We start from the raw sequence: 19,787 nt of genomic DNA, 5'->3' as shown, positions 1-19,787 counted from the left end.
AAAAGAACATCATGTACTGTGGCAGCCCTTAGGATCCCATTATGCTAGGTGCTCTACAAACACACAAAAGATGGTCTATGTGTTACAGCCAGCTTAGAGGCTAGAATCTATAGCATACCATGGTTTGGCATGATTCTCAGGAACAAGTGTCTGTCCATAATGACCCATGGAATCTATACTCCTCAGCAGTATCTGTGGGGACATGCCATAGACAGCACAGCTCTGACCTCAGCGTGAAATAGATCTTTCTTTCTCTTGTTGATTATAACAGATGGATACAGCTTATCCCGTCAGCCCACTCTTGCAGTCCCATGACACTTAGATATTTTGAATGAGGGTCGTGCAAGAAAAATCAAGTAGCCAATATTATTTTTTTCCTCCATGCAACATCTCGAAAAATACTGGTGTTTGTATCCCAGCCTCTTTTGCAGCCCAAACAAATGATTTGTTGTGACATTTTGGCAAATGGCCATTTTGGCAAACAACCATGTGATGCTTTGAACCGTCCCCTGGATCTTGAGGGCAAAACTCATCAACCAAACAAAATTTCAAATCTGGAAATATCTGAAACTGCTCAAAGAGGGCTCCAATAACTGTGAAACTGTGCCGGTTTTTCAGGAAATTGGACCAATTTTGCAAGCAAAGCAAAATATGAAAACCTCAAATTTCTGAAAACATGACAATTTGGATTTTATTGTGAATATTTCAAAGAGCCCAGAAAATACTGGTGGGCTTAACAAAACCAAACAGAACCTTCTAAGGCACCATAAATCATCCATAAATCTGCTGTAACATCTGCCCAGGCTGCAGTCTCGTTGGCTGCTATCAAAACAGCCTTTAAAATTAAACCACAATTTTAACAAGTGAAAAGTATTATTAGAAGTGATTTCTATACTGCTGTCAATGTACAGGGTGATGGACAATGGAAGCTCAAGGCTACTGAAGTCATAGGGAGTCTTGGAATTGACTTCAGTGGGCTTTGGATCAGGGCCACGCTGCCAATCAAATAAGAGATTCCTACCCCAAAGCAATCTGGCAAAAACAGATTGATGGATAGATGAGGAGAGGTGATTGTATATGTGTGAGAAGTTCCTTCAGTGCAGTTTCTATTGGAAATCTCCATTGTCTTTTGCGGAAGGAAAAAGAATTTTCCTCTGGGATCTAATGCTTCTAAAGCAGTGGTGGAGATTTCTCCCCTTGGTGGAGCATGATGCAACGTGGTATGATGGTTGGGACAGGTCTTCTCTGATGTTCTCTTTTCCCTCAAACCAAAGCAGCTTCTTTGAGGAAGGTGCTTGTTCCTGTTCTGTTACTTTAATACAATTTCATTCTCTTTGCCCCACACGTTTGAGTATGTCCAGGGAGAGTTGAGCAGGGAGCATTTTTGTGTCTCCTTTTCTAATAATTATAGTATGTTCCCCATTCAAGATATCACAGTCTATCAAGGACTCTCAAGGCACCTTACAGACAATAACTAATTAAGTCTCAAAGTCCCTGTGGGGCAGGTAAGTGTCATTATCCCTACTACACAGATAGAGGAATATGGAAGTGAGAAGTGACATGACTTACCAAACAGCTCAGCAGGGCAGTGGCGGAGCTGGGGACTAAATCCAAGAGTCCTGACTCCCAGTTGGGCCACCAGATTTCAACACTAGAGCAGGATTGGTGGGAACGGATTCCTGATTCCCTCTTTGACAGCGACAGCAAGTCTGTCACTTCTGAGGCACACACAAACGGGCTGTGTATACACAGGGCCTCTCCCTGCCAGATGCTATAGTTGAGATTCATTGGCCAAGACCCTGAGATACTGATGACAGCTAGCTCGTGAGACTCAACCTGGACAGCATTAGAATAGCGCTTGTGGGTTATAGAAGCCACTGACAAGAACTGGCAGATTGGGGGCGTGTGTGTGTGTGGGGGGTGCTGCTGGATTCTCAGCTGCTTCTGATTGGCTAACGAGCAGCATCAGCTAACACCACTGATTTGTTACCCACACTTGGCTAGAAGGTTATGACCTTTTTTCTTTACAGATGAGAACCTCACTACAGTTATCCGTGCCTTTGTCACTGTGAGGTTATCTATCTATCCATCCATCCCATTTATAATACATGGTCATGCCAAGCATCACATCAATACCTATAATAGACAAACTATGACACAAACTGAAAAAATGTCTACGTTTACGTGAGTCACAATTGTTTAGTTCAGGGGTCGGCAACGTTCAGCACGTGGCTCGCCAGGGTAAGCACCCTGGCGGGCCGGGCCAGTTTTATTTACCTGCTGACGCAGCAGGTTCGGTTGATCGCGGCCCCCACTGGCTGTGGTTCGCCGTCCCGGGCCAATGGGAGCGGCGAGAAGCGGCGCGGGCGAGCGTTGTGCTGGCCATGGCTTCTCGCCGCCCCCATTGGCCCGGGACGGCGAACCGCGGCAAGTGGGGGCTGCGATCGGCCGAACCTGCCACGTCAGCAGGTAAATAAAACTGGCCCGGTCCGCCAGGGTGCTTACCCTGGCGAGCCGCGTGCCGAACGTTGCGGACCCCTGGTTTAGTTAGCTAATACTTAAAAAAATTGTTTCTGATCAAACTGAAAATTAAGTTTTTATGAATTGAAAAAGAGGATAAAAATGTTGTTTGCATGAAATGAAATGTTTCATTTTGACCCTTTTAAAAAGATTTTTGATATTTTAAAAAATAAAACATCCACTTATGCAAGCCTCCAAGAGCAATTTCCGTCTCTCTTTACACTGCACATTCCACCAACAAGTTGTGGTCCCTCCCCACAGACGTGCACAACCAACTAGCAAGGGTTCTCCCCAGAGCCCATTTCAAGTGGCCACAGGAATCTCATGTGGTTTATTCTCACCCCACGTGCCACACTGAGAAATCCAGCACTGAGTCATCCCCTTATGTCCCGGGAGCTCACTGACAGGAACTCCTCAAATTGCCTTCAAGGCTTCTACAAGCTGGCTCCTGGTTCCTAGGATGAAGAGGGCCTTTCCTGTCCTATTCTTTGAGTTAACGCTGCTAAATTCGACCTAAATTCGTAGTGTAGACCAGGCCTTAGTGTCTTCTTTTTTAGAGCTGACCAATCATGCAGTATCTCATTTCCTCATGCTAACAAGCACGTTTCTCACTGGGAAGGCAAGTTGCCTTCAGCCCTGACATAATTTTTACCTTCCCCCTTTCTTTTGTATTTCTAAGGTGCCTTTCACTGACACATATATGCGCTAAATGGGTAGGGGATGGTATCTAACGTAGAAGCCACAAGGCCTTGGAGGAAAAATCCCCCACCGTTGTTTACATCAACTCAGGTCCATTGCTGTTGGCAACATTAGGAGCCCAAGTGTAGAGGCCGTGCCAGCCGCTGACCTAGTTTCAAGCATCTCATTGGTTAGACTTGCTCCTAGCAGGGTTAGATGATGCTGTGCTGGAAATGGCAGACTGCTGGTGTGCCAACCTGGTGTGCCAGCTTTGCTCTGATTCGTATCAATGTTAGTGACTTCTCTGGTGTAGACAGGGCCTATGTGACAATCACAAAGAAGACTGGAGCAGGACTACTTTGCCCACCTCTCTGCCTCTGGGCAAGGAATGCCAGATCCTTGAATGTACTGCTGGAAATCGACTCTACAACCCCTACCCCTTTAAAAATGGCTTTCTGGAAGAGACGCTTTAGTCAAACACAAGTTACTGGGCTCAGTACAGGAATAACTTGGCTGAAATTCTGTGGCCTGCACTATACAGGAGGGCAGATTAGACGATCTAATGGTCCATTCTGGATTTCAGATCTATGAATCTAAGAGTCTATGACAAAGGCAGAGGCCTTTTCAGTGCAATCATGTACCCTGAGCTATGAAAATGTGTTTTTATTGTAGATTATAAATTGAGGGGAATGGAGCAAGATGGCTCAAGCATTCTGAATAGCTAACGTACAAGGCATTAAGCTCTAGAAATGGCCTGCATATAGCAGAAGAAAGAGCATTGCCCACAAAAAAGCCATACATACTTATGTTTGTCTGCATTGCCATATTACGGCCCTAGCCCTGGGCATTCTGGGGATAGGTGAACAGCTTACCGAAACGAGTTCCCGAGGTGGCAGAGCTCAGCCATCAAGTCCTACATGCCTGTCACTAATGCCCAAGGAATGCCCCAGGGGTCAGTCACCACTACCTGAGGAGAAACAGCTGGAAGGAGACTTCAGGGCGGAGCTGGAGTCTATTCATGCCAAGTTCAAAGTCCAGCCCTACAACCGAGGATTATCAAGTTCTGAATCTCTCCCCTAGAAATGTGTGGGGTGGGGTGGGGGGTCCCTCCAGGTCTGGTGACAGGCATGTGGGTGGGGCAGCCTGGAGGAAGCTTGCTGTGATGCTGCCCAGGCTGTATGCGATAAACGGGGCTCTGAGTCCCATACCTTTCACCAGTGCTAAACTAGCCTGGAACAAATGTTTTTCAAACAAACTTGTGTATCCCTTTCTATTTCATTCGCATCCCCTCCCTCTAACACTTGCCTGGCTCTTCCCATTTCCTTCCTTTGTTTCCCTCTTGTCCTTCTCCTTTTCTTTCCCTCCTCCCCCCTCCCCCAGTCTGCCTTCTCTTCCTGACCCACATATTGCCCTAGTCCTCCCATTACCACCCCCACCAAGAGGCTGGCTCTGGTTAGGTCCAGCTCTCCTTTTGAGGTTCGCCCTCTCAGTAGAGGATAGCCCAGCTTTGGAGGGGCCTGGGAGTTAACTACTGAAACCTAAGGCCAAATCATTCCTGGGTAAAAGTCAGATACTTGGGCCCGAAAGCTAAAGGAACAGCTTAGGGAACTGCAATTCTTCCCTTGCTGAACAAGAAAAGGCAAAAATTAAAAACTTCCAAAAAACCAAAACCAGATTTCTCTTTAATCCTTTAAAACTTGGAGGTGGGGGGGATAAGAATACAATGCAGACTAGATTTCAATAGTGCCAAGGCACTTCCCAGCACAAGCAAACTTAAACTCCAACAGGCTAAAAATAAAATGCAGTTTAAAAAGTCAATAAATAAAATCTGCTGCCCTGACTTGATGTACAGTCCATACCAAAGAAAATAGGAGGGAATGTGGCTTGGTGTTCACATGCAAAGGGAAAGGCTGGATGGAGAACAAAAGCAATTAACTGGAAGGGGCTGAAGTACCAGGCAGAGGCGCTGCTTCAGATACTCTGGGTGCAACGAGAGTATGTCTACACGCAGGGCCGGCTCTAACTTTTTTGCTGCCCCAAGCAGCAAAAAAAAGCGCTGCCCCGCCAAGCCCGCCCCGCGCCGAGCCGTGCTGCTGGAACACCCCCCCCCCCAAGCGCCGCGCCGCGCCGCACCCCGTGCCGCCCCCTCCAGCGCGCTGCTGGAGCCCGCCCCCCCCACCAAGTGCCGCGCCGCTGGATCCCCCCCCCCGCCGAGCGCCGCGCCGCCAGAGCGCCCCCTCCCCCCCCGTGGAATGCCATGCCGCGCCGCGCTGCCCCCCCGCCACCCCAAGATTGGCCACCCCTTACCAGGTGCCGCCCCAAGCATGTGCTTGGTTGCCTGGTGCCTGGAGCCGGCCCTGTCTACATGGCACTGGAAGTGAGCCTCCCAACTGGGATAGGCAGACTCATGCTAGAGGGCTCAAGACAGCATGCTAAAAATAGCACTGTGAGCATTGCAGTGTCGCCTCTCAAGCCCACCTGACCCCCTGGCTATTTTCAGCACACTAACTTGAGCCCCACCAGCACGAGTCTGTCTACCGGGACTGGGAACCTTGCTCCTAGCTGCACTGTAGACATGCCCTATGTAGGATGTCATAGGGCTAGTCTACACTAGAAGTGCTACATTGGTGCAGTCGCATTGATGCAGCGTGCCTGGTGAAGACGCTCTATGCCAACAGGAGAGCGTCTCCTGCTGACATAGTGCCATTAGGTCGCTGCAACTTGCGTCACTCGCAGGGGTGGCTTCTTCACACCCCTGTAAATTACAGTGACATAAGCAGTTGTGTAGACCTCCTAGTGGATCCTAAGAGATTAAGGGAAGATCCATTGAAGTCAACAGAAAGACTCTCACTGGCTTCAGTGCGCATTGGCTCAGGTCCTAACGAGGTACATGCTGAAGTCATTCCTTCCTTGCTGCTGGGAGCTTTCGATGGCTGACCCCATGTGGGCTCGGGGAGGACAGCAACTCAGTCTCCCAGCATTGGCACAGGAAGCAAGCACAACCTTGTGCTCCTGAAGTGCCAGGTGAGGAGGGGAGTCAATGTGCTGCCATCCACTCTGCACCCCTGACCCAGCATGGTGTTAGAGGGCACTGAGGGTGGGGCATCTTTTGGATGAGACAACATTCAAAGGCCTGACAGCTTGTGATCCTTAAGGCAGTTTCTGTACTCCCTATAATTCCTCCTGCAGTTTCACCTGGGGAGACTAATCGCTTCCCCTCTTTGAAACAACTATGTCTCGTTGCCAGTGCAGAATGACTGCCATGTTCCCCGGAGATGCCTGCATTTCATGTGTGGGTGTGTGATCTCTTTATTGTAGTACAGGCTGCAGAGCACTTGGGGATCCTTCAGGATGAAAGATGCAAGAGAAACACAGGGATGTTATTTTTATTATACTGGAAATGAAACTAGACTAAGGCCAGGAAACCTCTTTTTCCGAGTCTCCTTTGTTACTTTTGTGGGGTTATTTTTAATAATAGGCTTACATACACACTGCATGTGTGGTCAGTTCAATTCTTTACTGGAACACCACAGATTTCATCTTTTACTGGTGAGTGGAAGTCTCTGAACCTGCAAATATGTTTTATTCCTGAACTTTTATGGGGTATTTTCTTCCCAAACTCCACCTGCATTTATACCCAATATACTATTAGGCTTTGTTTTAATATTCTGGTATGTTTGTTTTGGACTTGAAAATCATTTTTAAAATGAAAGGAAGGGGGAAATAATTAGCCAGGCGCTTCCAGAGCTGGTAAAGAGGCTCTGTTATTGTTATTCTGACTTCTGCACACTAGGACTCAGGGGGAGCCGGGCTTTATGGGTCCTCTGCCCCCCAAGTATGGGACCTTCTTGTCCACAAGATGGGGATGATATGAATATGTTGCACTTCTAAAGCCCACGTCATTCGAGCTACCCAAAGCACTTTCCTGACTCCTAATGAGACCCCTGGTTGGAAGGTAAGTGCTGTTATACTGGGTTTATAGGTGGTGATAATGAGGCAAAGAGAAGCAAAGGCCCTAATGTTGGATGCCCCATTTCTTGGATGCCCACATTTATGCACAGAGGACAAGATTTCCAAGTTCTCAGCTCTCCCATGAGGGTTCAAAAAGAGCTCGGCTCCCATTTCAACATGGGCCAGATTTTCCAAAGTACCCAGCACATCCTGATTTTCAAACAAGTACAGCACCTACCCTGAGGGGCTCATTGGAATATCCGGTCCTGGGGGCCTGATGGCCAGAGTTGCTGAGCACTCTTCCTTCCACCTGAGGTGGCAGGCGCTCATCTCTGTGAATCAGCCCCCAGAATGGCTCGCCTGACAAGGGTCAGTGGCAGAACAGAGGACTAGATCCCAGAGTCCTGGCTCCTAGCGCCCTGCCTAACCATGATGCTTCCTGGAGAGGGTGGAGGAAGAGCCACCAGGCCCCCAGCTCTGGGAAGTCACAGAGCGAGGAAAGGGATGACACAGCTGCCACAGATTGTGGTGTCAGCACCACGCTGAACTGAGCCAAGACAAAGCAGCCTGGCCAGCACCACAGTCCGCATGATGTCTGAAGAAAGAGAAGGTTTAAAGACCTTTGTGGGTTTCTGCCCCTACCACCCAGCAGGACAAACTCAGCACACTGATGACAAGGAGGCTGGCTCCTCTTCCAGAGCCAGCAGGGGGCATCTCTCCCCCACAATTTTGTCCCCTCTCCTATAGCTCAGACAAAAGCCTGAGGAGGGATAGAGATGGATCATCCCTTCTGTCCGTGCAAACCTGCCCCTTTCCCCAGGACTTGCCTCCACACACCTGTCCATACGCTCAGAGGTGTGACTCCCCATCTCCAACTGTCTCCTCCCCCCGTGATCCCTTTGTCCCATAAAAGTCTCCTTCCTTCAAAGGGAGTATGACAAGGTACCACTAGCCCCATGATTCCCATTGCTGCTGGTGAGCATGTTCTACCGTTGGCAGATGATGCGTTCATTCAGCTCAGCACCTCATTGGACGAGCCTGACCCACAGAAAAATCATTGAAGGCGTGGATTCCATTGGCATGATGAGTGAGGCTTACAAAGCTTATGCTGTGGATTCAGTCCGATTCCCAGCAACCCCAGGAGTTGTACATCAACTCATGAAGTTCTATTCCTTGCATGAGTCCGCTGGCTTCAGGGGAGCTACACTAGAGAGGACTCAGACACAGGATTTGTAAAGCTATGCTATTCATTAGTGGGCAGTATGTACTTTAAAATCCGCTTTCGTACGGCGTGAAGGCTACGTGATATGTCTCTTTGCAATCTCATGTGAGTACTTAAAGGGACACCACTCATTTAAAAAATGATACTTTGGTCTGAAATGTATCTATTATTGCTACAAATAACCTCCCTGAGATTTCAATAAAGAGATCATAGGGAAAAAAATATGCCATTCCCTATCTTTTCAATTTATTTTCTTTGTGTATTTGGCAGCCTTTGTGTATGGCCCGTTCCACCTTTCCATCAGTATCAGTCAGTTTCCCATCTTGTTTGTGCGGGTCTTTCACACAGCAACTGGAGAAAGAAATATATTTTTAAGTCTGGAAAAATGTGATTATAAAATCACACCATTGGCAGGGGCTGAGGGGCATGTGTGGCCGTGACTACTCCCAAAAGGAAACTGACTCGATTTCAGGTGGATGGTGCCCCCTCAGTGAGGGCTTGAGACCAACGCTTACAAGTTTATTCACTAAGAAAGCCGCAATTTCTGTTGCTATGTAAATCACATTCACCCTGAAACTCTGGGTATGCATTCCAGAACTCTGCATAACTCAGTTACATCACATTAGTGTTTTCTCACACACACACACACACACACACACACACACACACACACAAACACACTCTTACTTCATTCTTTCGTTTAGTGCCATTCATAAAGAAAACTTATAACAACAGTAACAGTTAGTATTAGAGATGAGCATGGACAAAATCCAGAATTCCCAGTTGGACACTATCTGCATAATTGCTTGAATGCGAACCCTGGATCTGGACTCTTCTAAACTTTGGAAAAATTAGGATCAGGATTCACAGCCAAACTTTGCATCATCAATCATCATCATCATCTGTTATCATCATTAGAACAAATCTTACCACCTTCCTTTAATTCCTTCTCCGCTCTGTGTCTTTGGCTCTGAATGTGCTTTCTGCATTATTTATTTATTCATTCATTCAATCTTGGATGTCAGTTCTTCCCTCTTTTCCTTTGCAGTGTGATTTATTTGGAACATGCTGCCCTATTCTGCAAATACTGCTCCTCAGTTACATACTTTACTAAGATATTTGGAGGTCTTGGCGCACTGGACACCGATAAATTAAAGCATGTTATTATTAATTAATTATTAGTATTACTACTGAAGCAGCTGCGTGAGACTTGGTAAAGGAGCAGCCTCTGAGGGATAGGGTGGGAGCTCCGGGCAGAGGTATTTGAGGAATCTAGCATGGCACCCAAATCCTAGCAGGAAAAGAGGAGATTCCCCTCCCCAGTGGAGCTTTTTGGAACAGGACTGGGACATCCGGTGGTAAAGTGGAAGGAAACAAAAACACAAATGGAAAGGCAGGCATCTGTCAAGCTTCCGCCAATGGTCTGTTTTATGGAGAATTGCTTTCCTCGTGTTTCTCTCTCTCCGAGTTTAATGAGAGACTGGTGGGTGCCAAAGCTGACTTGGGAAGTTTCAACTTTATCTCCTGAGGGATGCTGTTAACCAGCATGTTATGTTTAACGCCAGGATGTCCAGGGCTCGATCCTGCAAGGCACTGAGCACACTGAGACAAGCACATGCATCATTCTAAGCATGTGAGTTGATCTTTCAAGTCAATGGGATTGCTCACATGCTAAAAGTTCAGTACATGGTTAAGTGCTTTGCTGGATCAAGGTCTGACAGAGACAGGGCTCCTTAGGACAAATAGTATGTGAACAGGCCAGTCCTCACTTACAGACAGCCTCCCAACCTGAAGCAAATACTCACCAGCAACTACACACCACACAACAGAAACACTAATCCAGGAACCAATCCCTGCAACAAACCACGTTGCCAACTCTGTCCGCATATCTATTCAAGGGACACCATCATTGGACCTGACTACATCAGCCACACCATCAGGGGCTCATTCACCTGCACATCTACCAGTGTGATATATGCCATCATGTGCCAGCAATACCCCTCTGCCATGTACATTGGACAAATCGGACAGTATCTACACAAACAAATAAATGGACACAAATCAGACATCAAATTAGGCCTGAATAAAGACAGGAAGTGGCTGGGTCACTACAAAAAATAATTTTCCCTCTGTTAATATTCACCGCTTCTTGTCAACTGTTGAGAATGGGCCACATTCACCCTTATTGAATTGGCCTCATTAGCACTGACCCACCACTCGGTAAGGCAACTCCCATCTTTTCATGTGCTGTGTATTTATACCTGCCTACTGTATTTTGATGAAGTGGGTTATAGCTCACGAAAGCTGATGAAGTGGGTTATAGCCCACGAAAGCTTATGCCCAAATAAATTTGTTAGTCTCTAAGGTGCCACAAGGACTCCTCGTTGTTTTTGTAATTAAAGACTGTATCATAATGCTACGCAACAAGGGGCTGAATCAGGGCTACTCAGGGGACCTTAATATTAGCATCGTCTCACTTAATCCTACTGACATTAGGATAGGGATAGCTCAGTGGTTTGAGCATTGGCCTGCTGAACCCAGGGTTGTGAGTTCAATCCTTGAGGGGGCCACTTGGGGATCTGGGGCAAAATCAGTACTTGGTCCTGCTAGTGAAGGCAGCAGGCTGGACTCGATGACCTGTCAAGGTCCCTTCCAGTTCTAGGAGATGGGATATCTCCATTTATTATTATTCTTTTAACACTGAGATTCTGTATCTCTCTCTCTCTCACACACACACACACACACACACACACACAAACACACACACACACCAAACTGAACTATTTTCCTAACTATTTTTTCTTGCAATCAGATAGTGAATCAAACCTTGATACCTTTTGTCTGAGTGCAACGCTGAACAATTTGAGCAGAAAGGGTGATGGGGAGTGTGTGCATACATGTATAGAGGGACAGGGGCCCAAGTTAAAAGTATAGTGCTAACTCCAGAGAGAATGTCTATTGTTTTAGCAGCAGAGGGAGAAGGGCAGGGGGGTAGGCTGGGTGCAGGAACTGCAGTGATTTCCAGCTGATGTCCAAACCTAGTGTGGACTTCACCCACTTGCACTGCCCTTCATCTGGTGGCTGCATGGGCCCCTTATATTCTACTCCAGCCACGACTCTTTACTGCGATAGAAGCAGAAATTAGAGATGGGAAAGAGCTACCAACCCCGGATTACTCCTTACACTCTGTGTCCACACTTGAAGTTGGAGATGTAAATCTCAGTTTGAGGAGACACGCCTGCTCTAGCTCTGATTGAGAATAGAGCACAGCCTTGGTACCATGAGTAGCAGGAGGACTAGCTGCCCTGTCTGAAACAGCTGGCATGCACCTGGAGTGGCTCATCCTTCACACCCCTTGTGCCACCGAAACTATTCTCTATTTTTAGCGCTCTGAAAATCAGAGCCAGATCAGGTCTGGCTTCTCGAGCTGGAATTCACAGCTCCAGCTCGAAGTCTAGTTATACCTACAGTGTTTGTCCTGAAACAAGGAGGTAGCAGCTCTAGTTGAGCGAAAGGATGTCTCCCTCTGGCTGAGCCCTTAGGAATTATGCTCTAAGCTGGATGTCACCTTCTGCAGGAGTGACAGACCCAAAGCCAGCAGAGTGATGGCCCTCGCCCAGCAGCAACACAGAAGAATCCAAGGCGATGTGGTACCTGTGTCTCTGGAGGCCATGTCCCTCGTGTTCCAGGAGGCAGGTGTTCAGCGCAGAAGAGCTGAGGAGGGAGGAAGTTCGCAAAGCCACGGCTGAGATGCCCACTAACGGGGAGGAGAAATTGAGCAGCACCGAGGTGATCCGGTGGAAAAGGAAATCCTGGCTGTGGGTCACGTTGATGACCAATGGGTTCCGCTGACATGACAGCTCATGCGTCCCTAAGGGGGATGAAGTAACAAGAGAGAGAGAAGCCATTAGCCCAACTCTGGGATTGTTTAGCTTGCCTGGGGTTATTCCACAGCTCAGACGCTACTCCTGTGGTCTGCCTTTTCCACTAAGCAACCTGCAAGGGATTCCTTCCCAGCAAGGAAATCAGACAGGACACGTCCAAGGCAAAGGCAAATCCTTCTGCTTCGGGCCAACCAGCAACTAGACTAGGGTCAAGAAAGCAGGAGAGGGAGCGCCAGTGCTGAGAGAAACGGGATGCAGAGAGGATCCCACCAGAGAGAGGGTACCACAGCCTCCTTCATCCTGGTTTGCCATGAGGCACAGACTGTCTCAGCCAACAAAAGAGGCAGGAAGGAGCTCAAGGAGGACACTGCAAGAGACGTGTTGAGATCTCCCAGCTCCCACTGAACTCCGGTTGAGCCAAAGAGGCCATAACAATTTGGGCTGTTTGCTAGGAGCTGTCTGACACAGCCCTGCCTTAGCTGCTCAGGCGCTTCCTCAGACTCTGCTAGACTGCTTGGTCCCTGCAATGGAAAGCCCAGGGCGAAGCAGAGAGGGACTCAGGTGCCGAGGGAGCAGAGGAGGAGAAGGGAAAGGGGAACTCCCCTCCTCATGTCAGCTCTGAGTGCACTCACCCAGCGAGTGGTTGTGCCTCCTCTCATCCCCCAGCTGGACGGTCACAGTTGGCTTGTGCTGGTCGCTCAGGGCAATGCCATCAGAGGCCAGGAAAATAAATACTGAGGTGGCCAGTCCGGGTCTGTCGAAGCACACCTGTGCACGAGGGTACAACGCCAGAGGGGACATTAGGGTGGGGGATTACAGCGAAGCAGACAGAGCTACACGGGATAGGGCTTTGCATTTTAGAAGCAATGCTATTGATCAGACAAATAAACAAATGGGTGATGGCCCTCCATGACTGAAGGGGGCTCGTGTGTATTGAGCATTGCCTAGGGTTGCCAACTTTCTACTCGCACAAAACCGAACACCCTTGCTGCGCCCCCTGCTTCTCCCCTTCTCTGAGCCCTGCCCCTCCTCTGAGGCCCCACCCCCACTTACTCCATCACCCTGCCCCCCGTTGCTCGCTCTCCCCATCCTCACTCACTCGCTCATTTTCACCAGGCTGACTCAGGGGGCTGGGGTGCAGGAGGGAATGAGGGCTCCGGCTTGGGTCGAAAACCAGACACCTGGTCACCCTAGCGTTACCTCATAATGAAGAATAGCCCAGGAGCCCCCCAGGGAGCTCAGGACAGTGAGCAGGGATACAGTGATCAGAGGGTGGGACAAGTATTTCAGCTTTGCAGCCACTCACTGGGGCCCACAAAGAGCTGGCACAGCCGTGGGGCAAAGCAAGACGGAGGAAATATCTTTTTGCACTTTCGCCCCGAATTCCCACTCAACCATCACTGAGGCTGGGCAATTTCCCAGTAACATTTTCCTCCCGTTATTATTTCACGCTTGTTGCATTTCCACCTCATGTCCAGGACTGGAAGCCCTGAGACACCATGAAGGTCAATCCCGTCAGCACCACAGCCTGCTCCAAAGCAGGAAGCACATTACCATGGAGAGTTCCAGTTCTGCACACCCAAGAAGCTTGGGTGGTTTGGATAAGCACCTCAATATCGAGCGCTCATCCCAACCTAACTTGTGAGGGCCAGATCCTCAGCTTGTGCCAATTTGGGGGAAGCTCCTTATTCCATCCCTCCCCACTGCTCCCCTGTGCAGGCACTTGGCAAAATCTGTTTCTAAGTTAGAACTCCCGTATCGGGCTTATCTCACAAAATATTCCCTGCATGTGCTTCCTTTTTCTTATTGTGGATTGAGCTGCAGTTGGCTATATTTTAATTTTTTTTCTTTTGCTTAATTTCCTGCTTGTTACATTCTGACATGACTCCAAATCTTCCCTGAATCTGATGTGTAGGAAATAGAGAACAAAGCACTGCCACTGGAAAGTGCTCCTCCATAAATCAGAATAACTCAAATCTGCAAGTATACCAGATATGCTGAGGTGCACTATGGGAGGCTAGTTATGTTGCACAGATATTTGCATTCTTCAGCAGATGGCCACACCCACTTACGTCTGTGCCTTCATATAGGGGCACAATGATTTCTTTGCTCTTTAATGCCACCTGTTGAAAATGTTTCATTCCATACAACTGGAATCCTGTACCTAATGAGCAAGGTGATTGCTCATTTAAAGCATGTGACATGGAGCATTAAAATAGTCCTGTAAGTGGAGGTGTATGCACGTGTTATTGAGATGTGTGTGTAAACAGCTATAATTGTATGGGAGAGTGTTTTTTCATACACGTGTCAATAAGAAACCTGCTTCCCAGACCAATCTGTTAGCAATCAGGCAAACACTATAAAAGAGAAAGAACATAGGCATATTTATTACTAGCCCATAAATCATTTTATGGGTGGAAAATAATAGCACACCTAAAATGAGCGTGTGGAGCCAGTAATGAAAGTCTTTCATATAAACATCTGACCACAAGTTCCAATGCACTGGAATATGAGTTAATCCCGGTGAAAAGTGGAAAGTGAGCTCCATCAAGGCAGCACAAAGAGGGGGCTTTCCTCTTTCTTGTGAGTAAAGGAAGAAATGGAGGGCATTTGCCCTGGCATAAGCACAGTAGGGAACCCAGAGGGAAGGTCCAAGAGATAGAGACAGAAGAGAATGAAGGCTATGTAGGTAGAATTCTCTGTAGAGGCATAGGACGTTAGGTATACAGGGGTATTAGAGACAGAAAGATAACAACACTGTTTATTGACCAATAATTAATGATGCATTAAGTCTTCCAAGTGCCTTAACAAAAGGTAATTATAGACAATCTAGGACTAAACAGGGCAACATGCCCCATATAAACTGTACAGAAAGAGCAAAGACAAATAACAACCTCCCAATAATAGAAGGCAGCAGCCACATAAAATTAAACTGTGGTTACAATCAGAAAATCAGCACTGTATGAACTGCATCTCCCTAATGGATGTATCAGCTCCCTGTGTCTCTTCTACTCAAGTCCTCCTTATGTGACTGAAACCCAGGTTTTACTCTCCCTGGTGGAGTTGAGGCCAATGCAGTTGTGGAACAGAGTCTCAGATGCCAGGCCAGAAAGGCCCTGACTCCCACCCTCTCTAACAGGTCTGTGGGCATGGTCAGAAATTCCAGGCCAGCCTTCTCACTTCCCAGAAGAGACCGGCCCTAAGGCCTTGGGGCCACACTGCCCCTTGTACAGTCATTTACACCAGTGCAACCTGTGTGAAAACTGAGCTAAAGCAGAACGGCAGCAGTTTGCGCCCACTCTGCACTGGAGGAAGGGCGATGCTGAAGGTGCCCTTGAAGACTAACAGTAAAATCTCAAATAACCCCTCTTGGTTCAGTAACTCCTCACTTAAAGTCGTCCCAGTTAACGTTGTTATGTTGCTCATCAATTAGAGAACATGCTTGTTTAAAGTTGCACAATGTTCCCTTATGACGTTGTTTGGCAGCTGCCTCCTTTGTCCACTGCTTGCAGAAAGAGCAGCCCGTTGCAGCTAGCTGGTGGAACCAGGGTGGACCGGCAGCCCCCCATCAGCTCCGTGCTCCCCTAAGTTTCCTGTGTGGCAGCCTCCCAGCAGGCTATCAATTGCCAGGCAGTTCAGATGTCCCTCCCCGCACTGTCGAGTGCTGCTCCTGCCCTCTGCCTTGGAGCTGCTCCAGGGAGCCTCCTGCCTGCTGTGCAAAGGTGGGGGGAAGAAGGGTGATAATGTCATGATGTCCCGCTCCCCCCACCCCACTTCGGTACCCTATCTCCATGGGGGCGGGGGGACACACGACAGGACTCAGGAAGCTTGCTGGCAGCAGCTGCTGTCTCAATTTGCTAATCTACTTAAAAAGGCAATGTACTTAGAGTGGGCTCACAGAACTTAAAGAGGCAATGCGCGTCTCTCTCTCTCTCTCTTACACACACACACACACACACACACACACACACACACACACACACACACGGTGTGTGTCTCGGTCTCTCTCTGCCATGCTGTCTCCCCTCCCTCTATTCCTGCTGCCTTGTAGAGTGTGAGGCTACATTAACAACAATGTGTTAACCCTTGAGGGCTCAGCCGAGTGCTAGTTCATCATTCAGCAGTAAGGCATTCCCTGGGAAATATCCCACCCTCTTCCACCCTCTGACTCCACCACCTCAACCAAGCTTCACAATCATCATTGCTATGTACAGTATTAAATTGTTTGTTTAAAACTTATACTGTGTGTGTGTGTGTGTGTGTGTGTGTATATATATATATAATATATATATATATATATACACACACCTTTTTTTGTCTTTTGTCTGGTGAAAAAAATTTCCCTGGAACCTAACCCCCCCACTTACATTAATTCTTATGGGGAAACTGGATTAGCTTAACATTGTTTTGCTTAATGTAGCATTTTTCAGGAACATAACTACAGTGTTAAGCAAGGAATTACTGTATTTGCCTAGCAATGGCTTTTTCATTTACAGAACACTGTTGTAGGGTTCTGTCTCCCTTGTTGCAGTGATCCATGTGCTGGCAGCTTCCAGGATGGATTGCTGCCACAGACTCATATACTAAAGGGGATGAAACAAGTGATACATGTGCCAGTTACTGGCTTTCAGTTGCTACAACTCATCTGTAGAACGCCTGGCTGTAGCTGATGAGTTTGTGACCCAGCTGAGAGAGAGCTCTTCATTACTCCAGGACAGGAGGAAGGGAAAGAATTGGCCTTTATCCCTGAAAGTGTGGGACAAGGATAGGAAAGCCTTCCCCAACTCCTACAAAGTATCCTCCCTATTAAGCCCAGGTGCCCAATGACACTTACTTTGAGCCAAACTCTCTCATCATCCAAGGGTGTTTTCTCCCCATCAGCAACCTGAGCATTGTCGCGGCTGGCGGTGCAGGGGAACCAAGCAGCGAGGGAATGATGCTCTAGCATATCTTGAAGGTGGGATCTGCACACCTGGAAAGGAGAGATTTTCAATCCCAGCAGCAGCAGCAGCAGCATTGGGCATGGAGGGAAAGGCAGGGAGAGAACTACCAGCCTCCTACATGCTCACCAGGAAAGAGGCACCACAGCGTTAACCAGAGCAGAAGGGGAGGGGCAACTGAAGTCACCTGCTTGAATAAAGAATATTTCAGGGTACCTGTGGGATTGAGGGAAAGACTATGGGCTAGATCAGGGATCGGCAACCTTTGGCACGTGGCTCGCCAGAGTAAGCACCCTGGTGAGCCGGGCCGGTTTGTTTACCTGCTGCATCTGCAGGTTCGGCTGATCGCGGCTCCCACACTGCTCCAGGCCAATGGGGGCTGCAGGAAGCAGCGGCCAGCACATCCCTCGGCCCGCGCAGCTTCCCGCAGCCCCCATTGGCCTGGAGCGAAGAACCGTGGCCACTGGGAGCTGTGATCGGCTGAACCTGCGGACGCGGCAAGTAAACAAACCGGCCTGGCCCGGCCCACCAGGGTGCGTACCCTGGCGAGCCGCGTGTCAAAGGTTGCCGATCCCTGGGCTAGATCATCGGTGTAAATCAGCACAAATCCACTGATTTCAGCACAGGGACCCCAACTTACAACAGCTGAGACTCTGGCTCAATAATCTAGAAGAAAAAACGTTCCGAATAATCAATATACAGGGTCAGATCCTCAACTGGCATAAATCAGTATAGTCCTGTGGACCCACACAGTTTTACACCAGATGAGAACCTGGCCCTTGAAATCTTGATTCCTCTGGAACAAGGGACATGGGGTCTTAAGACTGTCCACTGTACCAGGACTGGCCAGAAAAGAGCACACACAAGTGGCTACAATATTTGCACTTTTCTCCAAGCTCCCTGTTCCGCTTTCTTAGCGTCTTTGTACAAAATATTGATATGATATTGTGAATTTATCTCAATTCCTTATTGGGTTGATGACAATTATTGCACCAAAAAGGTACAAAGCACTGTACAGACAGATGTAATAATAACTCCTGGCTCTTCTATAGCATTTCTCACCAGTTGATCACAAAGTACATCAGTGTCATTAATTTTATTGATGAAGAAACTGAGGCATAGAGCTGTGAAGTGACTTGCCCAAGGTCCCCAACAGATGAGGTAAGAACAGAACCTAAGTCTCCAGAATCCCAGTCCACTTCACCATCCACTGGGCCACACTGCCTCTCTTCAGAGCAATGGTATATGCAGAGAGGGACCATGTCTCAACGAGCTTACTTTACAAACTAAGATGATATATTATTTAAGAGGATGGAGCACAGAGCTATAGGAACTTCCAGACCACACCAGGTCCATCTAGGCCAGCATCCTGTCTCAAAGACCTGGATGATATATTATTTAAGAGGATGGAGCACAGAGCTATAGGAACTTCCAGACCACACCAGGTCCATCTAGGCCAGCATCCTGTCTCAAAGACCTGCACCAAATGTTTCAGATGAAGATGCAATTAGAAGTATGCACAAACACGCCTATGGGAAAAGTTTCTTCCAGGCCGTTCAGCCCTGATCCACAGCCCACTGAAGTCAGTGGAAAGATGCCCACTAACTTCAAGGGGCTTTGCTTTAGACACTAAGTGGTGGGCATATATCCTTTCATACCCTGATCCTATAAGCATGCATGCAGTGCGATGGAAAGCAAAGCTTAACACGTCATGGCAATGCCAGGATTGTTGTCTGGATTTTCTTTTCCAGTTTATATTGCTGATTTTAAGCTGCCCAATGCGTGAAAGCTGCTCTGCTGGGAGGACTGAGTCGCATAGGCCTTTATGAATAGGTGCTCCATCAGGAGAAACAGGAAAGGCAAGGACACTGTGGAGATCACATCAGGTTTGGGACTCCCCCGGTACAAGGAAATGCCTAGCCTCACCTTCACAACGGGCTCTCCGGTCACCATGGAAACAGGACATGACTTCTTGTCCTGGTGGGAGGTGTAGGCCTGTGCTGCCCACTGATCCATGTACCCTTTGGGAGTGTAGAGGCCACAGTCCTGGATGTTGCTTCTCCTCTCGAAGGGCTCACACACTCCATCCCCCTCGTGAACATAACACAGGCTCGGCTCTCCTGCAGAGAGGCCAAAGACTAGAAGGTTAGTGTCTACAATGCTTCTGCTGGGGGCAGGAGAAAAAACTATACCCTTCCCTCGGGTGGCCATAGCATCCCAAAAAGGGGGTGGCCAAGGAGAGAAGGAATGGGCTGACTCAGCACATGACTTACCAACACAATTGAAGCCTTTTTCCCTTTTACACTTCCCAGAGCAGCCATCTCCATCTAACAGGTCTCCATCATCGCACTCCTCTTCCAAGCTCCTAAGAGACCATCAGCAAGAAATGTTAACGCCCTCTTGACTAGCTGCCCTTCGAGCTTTTCAGCTCCATAAGGGTCAGGACCCCATGTTTAAGGACAACCCTCAAGTCAGATTTCACTGGAGGAATCATGGGATGCCAGCTACAAGGAGGGAGAGAAGAGTCTGACTCTTGTCAGGGGAGGAAGGAGTTGGGAAAGCCAGAGTGGGAGAAAAGAGGCCCCACCCCAC

At 48.2% G+C, this 19,787-nt stretch overlaps 1 protein-coding gene across 1 annotated transcript in view; it reads right to left on the bottom strand.

Moving 5' to 3' along the window:
- PAPPA2 (pappalysin 2) overlaps window positions 1–19,787 on the bottom strand; it is a 170,396-nt gene that overhangs the window by 75,186 nt on the left and 75,423 nt on the right. The window contains exons 9-13 of the mRNA XM_054037937.1: window positions 19,469–19,560; window positions 19,122–19,315; window positions 17,090–17,227; window positions 12,888–13,023; window positions 12,026–12,242 (exon numbers count right to left, since the gene is read on the bottom strand). Of these exons, the coding sequence (XP_053893912.1) occupies window positions 12,026–12,242; window positions 12,888–13,023; window positions 17,090–17,227; window positions 19,122–19,315; window positions 19,469–19,560 (777 nt within the window). The remainder of the gene's footprint in view (window positions 1–12,025; window positions 12,243–12,887; window positions 13,024–17,089; window positions 17,228–19,121; window positions 19,316–19,468; window positions 19,561–19,787) is intronic.

The sequence above is a fragment of the Malaclemys terrapin genome, chromosome 8 (assembly GCF_027887155.1).
Source record: "Malaclemys terrapin pileata isolate rMalTer1 chromosome 8, rMalTer1.hap1, whole genome shotgun sequence".
Taxonomy (NCBI): domain Eukaryota; kingdom Metazoa; phylum Chordata; order Testudines; family Emydidae; genus Malaclemys; species Malaclemys terrapin.
This window is presented reverse-complemented; position numbering and strand designations above follow the sequence as displayed.